Genomic DNA, 12,914 nt, shown 5'->3' with positions numbered 1-12,914 from the left:
TTGTGCCACTGCACTCCAGCCTGGGCAACAGAGCAAGACTCCGTCTCACAAAGAGGCTTATGGTAAATTAAGAACCCATGCTAGACCTCACCTAACTTTAAAATTCTGGCTTACATTTTTTTAAAAAAACACTGTGATCCAAAGAAAATGTATCTCTGGCCTATACACCGCCAGTTTGAGACCTCCAGTTTACAGCACTAAATCGGTATTTGCCTGCCTTGTTTTCTAGTCTCTGTCTTACCAATAATAATAATAATCCCCATACTTAGACAGCATTTTGCACTATGCAGTACGTTTTCATGTCCAGTTGACCCTCTCAACGTGAGAGGTAGTCAGGAGATGAGGAAATGGGCACAGATGGGGTAAAGTAACTTGTCCAGTATCGTATGATTAGTAAGGACCTAAGTCCATGTCTCCTGAGTCTGAGGCCAGCATCAATCTTTGGCCATTTCACTCCCCCTCCTTATCCTTCCCTATGTGTGTTTTTGCTTGTTGTTAAGTCCTTATCTAGAATAATTTCTTTCTACCAATCCAAATCTCATCATCTTTCAAGAGTCAGCTCAAGCTCCACTGACTACATAAACCTTCCTAATCTAGGTCAAATCCCCAAGGTTTTTCTCCATTTTCTGAACTTCAATTGTTATTATAGTTAATAACTTACAAATTGGTGCTTACCAACAGTCTTAAACCATCAAATTATTTCATAACACTCCACATTATCTTCTCTCTTACTTCACATAGTTCTCAGCACTGTGTTGGGATGTAAAAATGACTGTTCAATTTTGGCTATCTTAGATAGTCTTTTGAGGAGAAAATTATGATGACACCACTAACTTACCAGCCTGATGTTGTCTTCTGGGCGGAGTAATATGAACATTGCTTGGAGATGCTGTTGGAGATCACCTGGTGAAATTTACAAACCAAAGGATAATTATTCTCCATTCTAATGTTGACAGAGAGGATTCCTTCTACCTTAGTGACTTTTGTAAAAGAAAGTTCTGATTCATTAAAGGACTCTAATTAGACATAGAAATTAAATGATTATTGACTTCTTTTAAAATGGACAGACTGCTAGACTGCATTTTAATACATTTGCTTTTAGTCTATACTACATTAAAATTTATGTCTGTCCTATGAAAGGTACACTTGAGACCAGTCTCAGTTTTTTATTATGGTGGATGTTGATGAGAGACTTGTTGGTGAGATCTGTTAGGCAGAGGTAGCACTCACTGGCTGTTTTCAGGCCCACTGAAGGTAGCAATGAGGGCACTTTGAAAATGGGTGTAGTAGTGCAGTGTTAGACAAATTATCCATAACTTTTAAAAAGCTAACCATTTTTTCATTCCTATTTCTATAATCATATGCTTTGGTTGCATTTGACCTAAGAAGACTTTTGGATTCTCCCTAGAATAAGGTCAATAGTTTAAAACGATTTTCATATTAGTGACTGATATTATTAATTTTTTTTGAGATGGAGTCTTGCTCTGTCACCCACGCTGGAGTGTAGTGACTGATATTATAATGAGAGTATATATATACACACACACACACACACACACACGTATCTATGTATATATATATACAGAGCAAGACTCTGTCTCAAAAAATATATATATACACACATGTATATATGTATATACATATGCATATATGTATATAAATATACATATATATACACATATATGTGGGTATACTCTCATAATATCCATATATATAAATATATACATTCATATTTATACATATATTTATACATAAATATATATATTTATACATATATAAATATATATATTTATACATATACATACATATAAATATATATATGTGTGTGTGTGTATGTGTGTGTATGTATATATACTCTCATAATATCAGTCACTACACTCCACTGTGGGCGACAGAGCAAGACTCTGTCTCAAAAAAAAATTAAAACCCATGCTAGAGCTTGCAGAGCTGAGATCACGCCACTGCACTCCAGCCTGGGCGACAGAGTGAGACTGTCTCAAAAACATACACACACATACACACACACACACACACACACACACGTATGTATATGTATATACGTGTGTGTGTGTATTTTTTTTGAGACAGAGTCTCGCTGTCGCCCAGGCCGGCGTGCAGTGGCGCGATCTCGGCTCTGCAAGCTCCGCCTCCTGGGTTCATGCCATTCTCCTGCCTCAGCCTCCCGAGTAGCTGAGATTACAGGTGCCCCCCACCATGCCTGGCTAATTTTTTGTATTTTTAGTAGAGACGGGTTTCACCATGTTAGCCAGGATGGTCTTGATTTCCTGACCTTGTGATCTGCCTGCCTCAGCCTCCCAAAGTGCTGGGATTACAGACATGAGCCACCGTGCCCGGCCAATGAGAGTATATATTACGTATGCCACATAAGGGATATATATTCTCCTGAATATATTATTAGGTTCTTTAAAATGGCCAACCATTATTTGAATCTTCACTTGTTCTTATACATTTTGTCAGACTAAGTTGAAATTTCTTTGTTTTAACTATTATAAATTTCCTCATATTCCTAGGAAATCTGAGGCTTTAGATAGCAGGAGATAAATAATGTACTATCATAAATTATGAAAATCTGTGAACAAAAAAACCTCATTCTTGCCCACTCAGATCTTGCCCTTATTAAAGTCTAAGGTGACTGACATAGTCACATAACCATGAATGCCAGTATAACTTGTTCTCACATTGGTCTTGAAATCTACATAATTTTCCTTCAGTTAACTAAGAGCTGTTAATTATGAGATGAAATACTATTATGTACAAGAAGTGGATAGAGGCAGGAAGAAAAAAAGTAGGTTGGCAAATGGGTTGGTGCATTTGTTTAAATGGTCAGCAAGTCTGAAAGCCTTTCCTTTCTTCTCCCTCTTTCCTTCTCATACAGAACAGTTTTCTTAATCTCAGCACTTCGGGAGGCTGAGGCGGGGGACTGCTTGAGGCTAGTGAGCTGTGATCATGCCACTGCACTCCAGCCTGGGTGACAGAGCAAGACCTTATATTTAAATATAAATAAATAAACAAAAACCAAACAACTTCCCTCACCCCAAACCAAAAAGGATGGTTTTCACTGCTGGCTTCTGACCAATTAATTCCATATTGCAGAATCTTTCAATTTTCAAAATTAAAATGGAGAGTCATTATGTTTGGCCAGATCCATTCTACTACATTTCAAGGCCAGGGACACAATCTAAGTCTTATATGCATAAACCCAAGAGAAACGAAAACATATGTCCACCCACAAAGTTGTACACACATGTATATACAGCATTATTCATAACAGCAAAAAAGTGGAAACAACTCAAATGTCTATCAAATGATGAATGGATAAATAAAATGTGGTATTATCCACAAAATGTAGTATTATTTGGTCATAAAAAGGAATGATGTACTGATACATACTATACCATGGATGACCTTTGAAAACATGCTAAGTAAAAGGAGCCTAACTCAAAAACCCATTTATATGAATCCATTTACAGAACATCCAGAATAGGCAAATCTATAGAGACAGAAAGTAGATTAGTGGTTGCTTAGCGCTGGGAGAGAGGGTGAGAGAAATAGGGATTGCCTGCTAATGGATATCAGCTTTATTTTCAGGGCGATAAAAATGTTCTAAAATTAGATTGTGGTGATGGCTGTACAACTCTGTGACTATTCTAAAAACCAATGCATGTACACTTTAAATGAGTAAACTGGGTGAATTATATGATATGTAGATTATATCTCAATAAAGCTGTTAAACAAAAAATAAAAGAACAAGTATGAGGAGACAAAGTGCTAGGTATAAACAGTGAAAAGCTACCAGAGTTACAAGTTGCAACTGAATTAAGCAGCTGAGGATACTTTTTATTTTATTTTTTTTTCTTGAGACAGGGTCTTACTCTGCCACCCAGACTGCAGTACAGTGGTGCTATCACGGCTCCCTACAGCTGTGACCTCCTAGGCTCAAGCAATCCTCCCACCTCAGCCTCCAGGGTAGCCAGGACTACAGGTGTGCACCACAACGCCTGGCTAATTTTTTGTATTTTTTGTAGAGATGAGGTGTCACCATGTTGCCCAGGCTGGTCCCGAACTCCTAAGCTCAAGCAATCTGCCTGCCTTGGCCTCCCAAAATGCTGGGATTACAGGCACAGACCACTGCACCAGGGCTGAGCTTCTTTAAAATTAAGTTTCCTTCTGTCCTACCAGTAGAAATAACCAGAGGAAAGGATTTTTAGGATGGAGAACTTCTGGAGGAGAACCCTAAATAGTAGCCCAAAGTCCCCACTCCAAACACTACTGGACCAAAGATTCAGCTGTCTTATTTGAAGCTCAGACAAAAATCAGGAGTCCTACTCAAGTATGCCTTCTTATGTGAGTCGGAAGCTCAGGTTTGTTAGCTGCAAAAAGTACTGCTCTGAGCAAACTGCGTATCATTTCCTACTGGGCAACCGTTCTTCACAGAGTCTAACAGAAGGCAATATATTGATATAGCATTAAGATAACCTTCTCTACATTTCCCCACCATATACTTCATTTCTAGGAGCTAAATTTCAAATTTCTATTGGATTTTATAGACTTTTCATTGTTTCCATTTAAAATACTGGCAGACATTCACCCATAATACCCTTCTTTGATTGCAAAATAGTATTTGGATATTTCAAATGCAGCCCAGTTAAAAAATTCTAACTAGTTCAAGAAACATGCATAAGGAAGTACAACTAGACAAGGTAAGCCCTTGATCTGCTCTCAATTCTGCCATCAACTTGCAGTTACTGTGGGCTTGGCCAAGGCAGCTTCAGTTTATGTGACAGCCTGGCTTTTATAAGCTTCGTTTATACTCGCACTGCCTCATCTGTTCCGGTCTGGATCACAAATCAAGTCCATTCAGCTTGTGTTAAATCTGCTTTTCTTTTTAGTATGAGGAAAGCTAAGTGAACAATGTCAAGTAGAAACCTGGGTGGCAGCTGAATGTAGAAGTCTGACCAAAGAAAAATGCCAACCAGTGCCAGGAGCTTTAAAAGCCACTGACCCCATTAACTATTACATGCCATAGAGTAATTTGCCCAATATTCTAGTCAGACAAACTGGATTTAAACCAATAATTTGTCTTTTTACTGTAAGGGACAAATATCCACACTGAAAAGAAATAAAAAGCTTAGCAGGCATACTTCTTCCGCACATTCAAGTATTTTGGGGAAGCGTCCTCCCCTACCTGACCTCTGGTACTGGGCACTGGGGAGGAAGGTTTTAGAAAGTGTAATCCAAGCTAATTTCCAAAATAGGTTATTTCTTCCCTTACTCTAAAAAATTTTCCATGGCTAGAAAGTTCTGGTAGGAGGAAAATATTGTCCAAACAAAACGGATTACAATTCTCAGCTGCCACAGTTGCAACTAGGTGAAGGCCCAAAAAATTAGTAGGGCAGCCACTAAAATAGCCGAGATTATCTTGACTAAAGCTATGCTCAACTACTGGCTCAATGGGATCCAATATTTTTGGCTTTTACCTCTGACCTAAACACTTAAGGTTATCGTAGTCTTTGTTCCTTTCTTAGTAATTACAATTTTTTTCACTCCTGTAGATCATAAGTGGTCAAAGTGGCACATTTATGACAACAAGCAATCACCTCTTTCTATACTATTGATCAGGATTAGTGTCCTAAGGCTGACTTTTATTTTTTTTCCCCAAAATGATAAATAAGGTCTGCCGATAGAAGAGAAGCATCAGGTTATCTTCTTAAACTGTGGGTATCCTATACCTGGAGATCTCTCTCCCTAAAACACATTTTTTTTTTCTTTTTTTTTTATTATACTTTAGGGTTTTAGGGTACATGTGCACAATGTGCAGGTTTGTTACATATGTATCCATGTGCCATGTTGATTTCTTGCACCCATTAACTCGTCATTTAGCATTAGGTGTATCTCCTAATGCTGTCCCTCCCCCCTCCCCCCACCCCACAACAGTCCCCGGAGCGTGATGTTCCCCTTCCTGTGTCCATGAGTTCTCATTGTTCAATTCCCACCTATGAGTGAGAACATGCGGTGTTTGGTTTTTTGTCCTTGCGATAGCTTACTGACAATGATGGTTTCCAGTTTCATCCATGTCCCTACAAAGGACACGAACTCATCATTTTTTATGGCTGCATAGTATTCCATGGTGTATATATGCCACATTTTCTTAATCCAGTCTATCGTTGTTGGACATTTGGGTTGGTTCCAACTCTTTGCTATTGTGAATAGTGCCGCAATAAACATACGTGTGCATGTGTCTTTATAGCAGCATGATTTATAGTCCTTTGGCTATATACCCAGTAATGGGATGGCTGGGTCAAATGGTATTTCTAGTTCTAGATCCCTGAGGAATCGCCACACTGACTTCCACAATGGTTGAACTAGTTTACAGTCCCACCAACAGTGTAAAAGTGTTCCTATTTCTCCACATCCTCTCCAGCACCTGTTGTTTCTTTTAAAACCTCATCACCACAGGTGTTCCTGATTTTAGAGAAATCCAATATAAAAGAATACAATGCATATACTACTGTTAGTTGATATTTCAAAACAAGAGTCTTTTTTTTTTATTTATTTATTAAGTTGTTTCAAAGTTTTTAATGCTGGGGCATTACAAAGAAAACTAAAATTGGGAGTATACTAATCAATTTGTTCAAATGTCTCTTCAATCTATCATAGCTAGAAAGCATGCTTTATGGAAATATTTGATGGTTATTTGTAAATGAATCATCTCATTTATGAAATTTATATAAACTTTTGTTTCTTTGCTCTAATTTCTGCATTTATTTTATTTTATTTTATTTTATTTTGCACACAAAACAATAAACATTTTCTAAAAGTACATACGAACAAAAAGATGCATATCAAACATATTAAGAAGGTTGCACATGGGAAGACGGGGAATAGAAATGGGGGGTGGGAATTAAAGAAAATAAATGAGAGAGGGACTTTGTATGGATCAATGATAATAACTCAATCCTCTATTTGACAAAGAAGGAGAAGGAAGAGGAAGAAAAAGAAAGTGGGATAAAGGATCAGAAAGGGAGGAAAATAGAAAAAATTAGAGTATGACTCCAGGGTAGACCTGTTTTGTTGTCGCTTGGTTCGTTGGTTGGTTTGACAGTTGTATTTTTCATATGTTTCGCCATGTTGGCCAGGCTGGTCTCCAGCTCCTAGACTCAAGTAATCAACCCGCCTCAGCCTCCCAGAGTACTGGGACTACAGGCGTGAGCCACCACATCCAGCCCCCACATTGCTTCTGGCCTCCATGACAGACCTCCCAGACGGGGCGGGCGGGCAGGGGCGCTCCTCACTTCCCAGACGATGGGTGGCCAGGCAGAGACGTTCCTCATTTCCTAGACGGGGTGGCGGCCGGGCAGAGGCGCTCCCCACCTCCCAGACGGGGCGGCAGCCGGGCAGAGGCTGCAATCCCAGCACCCTGGGAGGCCAAGGCAGGCGGCTGGGAGGCGGAGGCTGCAGCGAGCCAAGACCACGCCACCGCACTCCAGCCCGGGCAACACCGAGCACCGAATGAGCGAGCCTCCGTCTGCAGTCCCAGCACCTCGGGAGGCTGAGGCGGGCAGAGCACTGGAGGTCAGGAGCTGGAGACCAGCCTGGCCGACATGGCGAAACCGCGCCTCCAGCCAAAGGAGAAAAACCAGGGAGGGGTGGTGGCGCGCGGCGGCAATCCCAGGCAGCCGGCAGGCCAGGGCAGGAGAATCACGGGAGCCGGACGCAGGGAGTCTGCAGCGAGCCGAGTTTACTCCAGCCTGGGCCACAGAGGGAGGGAGGGAGGGAGGGAAGGAGGAAAGGAAAGAAAGAAAGAAAGAAAAAGAAGGAAGGAAGGAAGGAAGGAAGGAAGGAAGGAAGGAAGGAAGGAAAGGAAGGAAGGAAAGGAAGGAAGGAAGGAAGGAAGGAAGGAAGGAAGGAAGGAAGGAAGGAGAGTCTTATACTCATTCCTATGTGAACATTTGATGATTCCTCTGGGTTAAATTTCCAGCCTTTTAGTGTATACATTCAAGTAGCAGACACTGGCATTTTAATATGTGACATAATGACTCATTATCACAGCAAAAAGTTTATCTTAGTATATTCTGTATCATTCTCCTCCTCATACCATCACTAGATAGCAGAAAGAAATCAGAAATTGAATCTTTGATTAGCTGAAGTAACTCTGAATAAGATTCAAGGGAACAGTTAAACTTTTTTTTTTTTTTTTTGAGATGGAGTCTCGTTCTGTCGCCTAGGCTGGAGGGTAGTAGCACAATCTCAGCTCACTGCAACCTCCATCTCCCAGGTTCCAGCAATTCTCCTGCCTCAGCCTCCTGAGTAGCTAGGACTACAGGTGCGCGCCACCATGCCTGCTAATTTTGTTTGTTTGTTTGTTTGTTTTTTTTTGAGATGGAGTCTTACTGTGTCGCGCAGGCTGGAGCACAGTGGTGCGATCCCAGCTCACTGCAAGCTCCGCCTCCCGGGTTCACACCATTCTCCTGACTCAGCCTCCTGAATAGCTGGGACCACAGGCGCCCGCCACCATGTCCGGCTAATTTTTTTTTAAATTTTTAGTAGAGACGGAGTTTCACTATGTTAGCCAGGATGGTCTTGATCTCCTGACTTTGTGATCGCCTGTCTTGGCCTCCCAAAGTGCCGGGATGACAGGCGTGAGCCACTGTGCCTGGCCTAATTTTTGTATATTTTGTAGAGATGGGGTTTCGCCATGTTAGCCAGGCTGGTCTCAAACTCCTGACCTCAGGTGATCCACCTGCCTCAGCCTCCCGAGGTGCTGGGATCATAGGTGCGAGCCATGCCTGGCTTTTTTTTTTTTTTTTTTTTTGAGACAGGGTCCCACTCTGTCACCAAGGCTGGAGTGCAGTGGTGCAAAGATGGCTCACTGCAGTCTCAACCTCCCAAGCTCAAGTGACCCTCCCACCTCAGCCTCCGAGGTAGCGGGGACCACACGTGTACACCACCACACGTCACTAATTTTCTTTTTTTGAAGTGGAGTCTTGCTCTGTTGCCCAGGCTGGTGTGCAGTGGCATGATCTTGGCTCACTGTAACCTTTGCTTCCCAGGTTCAAGTGATTTTCCTGCCTCAGCCTCCAGAGCAGCTGAGATTACAGCAGTGTGCCACTACGCCCAGCTAATTTTTGTATTTTTAGTAGAGACAGGGTTTCACCATGTTGGCCAGGCTGGTCTCGAACTTCTGACCTCAGGTGATCCGCCTGCCTCGGCCTCCCCAAATGCTAGGGTTACAGGTGTGAGCCACTGCGCCTGGCCACATTTGGCTAATTTTTTATTTTTATTTTTTGTAGAGATGGGATTTCACCATCTTGCCCAGGCGAGTCTCAAAGTCCTCGACTCAGGCAATCCTCTTGCCTCAGCCTCCCAAAGTGCTGGGATTACATCTGTGAGCCAATGTGCCTGGTCCACCTGAACATTTTCAACCTGAACACTCAAAACCTTAACTGAAGGCCACGCGTGGGGACTCACGCCTATAATCCTAGCACTTTGGATAACTGAGGCGGGTGGATCACCTGAGGCCAGGAGTTCGACACCAGCCTAGCCAACATGGTGAAACATCATCTCTACTAAAAATACAAAAATTAGCTGCATGTGGTGGTGCATGCCTGTAGTCCCAGCTACTTGGGAGGCTGAGGCAGAAGAATTGCTTGAATCCAGGAGGCAGAGGTTGCAATGAGCTGAGATTACGCCATTGCACTCCAGCCAGGGCGACAGAGTGAGGGTCTGTCTCAAAAAAAAAAAAAACAACAACCCTGGCCGGGCGCGGTGGCTCAAGTCTGTAATCCCAGCACTTTTGGAGGCTGAGGCAGCTGGATCACCTGAGGTCAGGAGTTCGAGGCCAGCCTGGCTAACATGGTGAAACCCTGTCTCTACTAAAAATACAAAAATGAGCTGGGCGTGGTGGTGGGCGCCTGTAGTCCCAGCTTCTTGGGAGGCTGAGGCAGGAGGATCGCTTGAATCCAGGAGGTGGAGGTTGCAGTGATCTGGGATTGTGCCACTGCACTCCACCCTAGGTGACCCAGCAAGACTCCATCTCAAAAAAACAAAACAAAACAAAACAAAACAACCCCAATCTTAACTGAGAAGTTCCATATAACTTCATTGGAATATTTTGGTACCGTCTTATTATTATTTCAACAAAAATGTATTGCACATCTACTATGTGTAAAAGGCTTTTTGCGAAGTGCTAAAAAAAAATGGTCTGTGAGGGTAAAAGTCATTACAGCCCAGTACAATGCTTTCTTTCACCATTAAAGAACTTCTGAAGAGATGGGGATGAGGTAGTCAGCCTTTTAGAATGTAACGAAAGATATAGTTACCAAGAAAGAAATAGTGTATATGCGAGCATTACCTGCATGCTTGTTTCGTCTGTGGCTGATTCTTGGTGTGGATGAGCCATTTCCCCGGGGTAGAAAAAGGGCAGCACCTTTGACAGTTAGAAAGCTCTCGCTGATGCTAAAAGGAAAAAGTCAAAAGAAAATAAATTACTTAGGAAAGGAAATCAAAGAGTAGGAAGGATAACCACTTTAGGATTCTCTCTTCTCTATTCCAAAGTCCCAACTTCACGGAATGAAGTAAAAACATAATCAAGAGAGGCTGTGGTTACTCACTCATACGCTCCTGCCTACTCTAGACAAGTTTTCTTTCTTTTTCTTTTTTGAAAGGGAGTCTTGCTCTGTCGCCCAGGCTGCAGTGCAGTGGCGTGATCTTGGCTCACTGCAACCTCCGCCTCCTGGGTTCAAGCGATTCTCCTGCCTCAGCCTCCCGAGTAGGCTGGGATTACCGGCACCCACTACCACACTCAGCTAATTTTTGTATATTAGTAGAGAGAGTTTCATTATGTAAGTCAAGATGATCTCAAACTCCTGACCTCAAATGATCTGCCCACCTCGGCCTCCCAAAGTGCTGGGAATACAGACGTGAGCCACCGTGCCCGGCCTCTAGACAAGTTTTCTGAAACAAAACTTACAATATTCTTTTCTTTTTTTGTCTTTTTCTTTTTTTTTTTTTTTTTGAGATGGAGTCTCACTCTGTTGCCCAGGCTGGAGTGCAGTGGTGTGATCCTGGCTCACTGCAACAACCTCTGCCTCCCAGGTTCAAGTAATTCTCCTGCCTCAGCCTCCTGAGTAGCTGGGATTACAGGAGTGAGCCACCACGACCAGCTAATTTTTGTATTTTTAATAGAGATGGGGTTTTACCATATTGGCCAGGCTGGTTTTAAACTCCTGACCTCATGTGATCCACCCTCCTCGGCCTCCCAAAGTGCTAGGACTACAGATGTGAGCCACTGCGCCCAGCCAAAACTTACAATATTCTATATACATTACATAGCAGCAGTTAAGAGCGGAGTCTCTGAAACTAGAATGCCTGAGTTTGAATCCTGGCTTTACTTCTTCCTACCAGAGTAGGCCTAAATTTCCTTATCTGTAAAACAGGGATAATAAAATGAAGTTGTTGTGAAAAGCCAATGAGAACAGAGCTTCTTAAAGTGGTGCCTAGTATACAGTAAAAAGCCCTTAATAAATATTAGTTATTATAAGTAGATTAGTAGAAGGTTATCAGTAATGATGTTTCAATACTGTCCTGATTAGATGTGAGGTATGTTACAATATTTAGCTACTAGTAATAGGTCCAAAGTTTGCAAAAAAATTTACGTGTAAAATATACACAACAGTAAAGTGTTACCTCAAAATTTTACTACTGCCAACTTGTATCCCCATACTCAGTGAAAAGAAGTAGTAGGCAGGAAGTGTGTTTAACCTACTGGAGTTTGTCATTCACAAGATGATAATATAGGCGGAGAATTACTGCTGAGGATAGCGGCTATTCAAAATACAATTACTGGTCTGGTCATAGTGGTTCATGCCTGTAATCCCAGTGCTTTGGGAGGCCAAGCAAGAGGATTGCTTGAGTCTTGGAGTTTGAGACCAGACTAGGCAACACAGTGAGACTCCATCTCTAAAAAATATTTTTAAAATATTTTAAAAGTAGCTGGGGGTGGTATCACATGCCTGTAGTCCTAGCTCTTCAGGAGGGTGAGGTGGGAGGATCACTTGAGCCTAGGAGTTCGAGATTATAGTGAGTTATGATGGCGCCATTGTACTCCAGCTGGGGCGACAGATCAAGACTCTCTCTAAAAAAAAAAAAAAAAAAAAAGCAAAACACAAAAACTAGTGGATACCTACAAATAACCAGAAAATAAATCTAAATTATTTCATATCAATAAACTAAATAAGCCTTTCAAGTTATCCATCAAGTTTCTCACAGAATCTTAAGGGATAGAACTTAACTCACGAATGGCCAAGTTTAGAAATACCTAATAGAGGATTCTAAATTGCTTTTGAGTATAGTACTGCTATTAAAGGTTAGCTAGCGGATTGTAAGTGACATTGTCTATTCAATATTTCCACTTGGAAATCTTAATTGGCATGTTAAATTGATGTTGACAAAACTAAATTCTCGAGCTCCCCCACACTCAAGTCAATCTCTGGCCTCGTTCTCCAGCCTCATTCTCCCAGTTGTTTAGGCAAAACACCTAATAGTCATCCTTAGTGTCTTTCCTTCCTATAATATATATCTAATCCATTAGCAAGTCCTGTGAGCTTTACTTTCAAATATATCTTGAACCTGCCCACTTATCCCTATCACCACTATCACACTGGTCCATGGCACCATCATTCCTTACTTGGACCACTATTTAAAAAGTTTTTCTTAAGCCTTTTATTACAGAAAATTTCAAACATACACAAAAGTAGAGGGAACACTATGATAAAGCCCCCATGTTCCCATCACATTTGAGCTTTAATTTGTGGCAAATTTTGTTTCTTCTACATCCTCACCCATTTTACCTTGCTCTAAAGTGAAACAAACCCCAGGTGCTGTATCAAAAAAAA

At 41.7% G+C, this 12,914-nt stretch overlaps 1 protein-coding gene across 10 annotated transcripts in view; it reads right to left on the bottom strand.

The window, feature by feature from the left end:
* The window catches only part of SSH2 (slingshot protein phosphatase 2), a 315,105-nt gene that overhangs the window by 69,260 nt on the left and 232,931 nt on the right, over nucleotides 1-12,914 (bottom strand). For 8 of the 10 annotated variants that reach the window (XM_055257473.2, XM_055257466.2, XM_055257465.2 and 5 more), the window contains 2 exons: nucleotides 10,373-10,476; nucleotides 839-903 (listed from right to left, as the gene is read on the bottom strand). In XM_055257473.2, coding sequence (XP_055113448.1) covers nucleotides 839-903; nucleotides 10,373-10,476 — 169 coding nt within the window. Of the gene's footprint in view, nucleotides 1-838; nucleotides 904-10,372; nucleotides 10,477-12,032; nucleotides 12,155-12,914 lie in introns of all 10 variants that reach the window. The other 2 variants (XM_055257470.2, XM_063628646.1) reach the window with 2 other exon arrangements.

This window comes from Symphalangus syndactylus, chromosome 20 (assembly GCF_028878055.3).
Source record: "Symphalangus syndactylus isolate Jambi chromosome 20, NHGRI_mSymSyn1-v2.1_pri, whole genome shotgun sequence".
NCBI classification, from domain to species: Eukaryota; Metazoa; Chordata; class Mammalia; order Primates; family Hylobatidae; genus Symphalangus; species Symphalangus syndactylus.
Note: the sequence above shows the minus strand (reverse complement) of the source record. Positions and strands in the feature narration are given on the sequence as shown.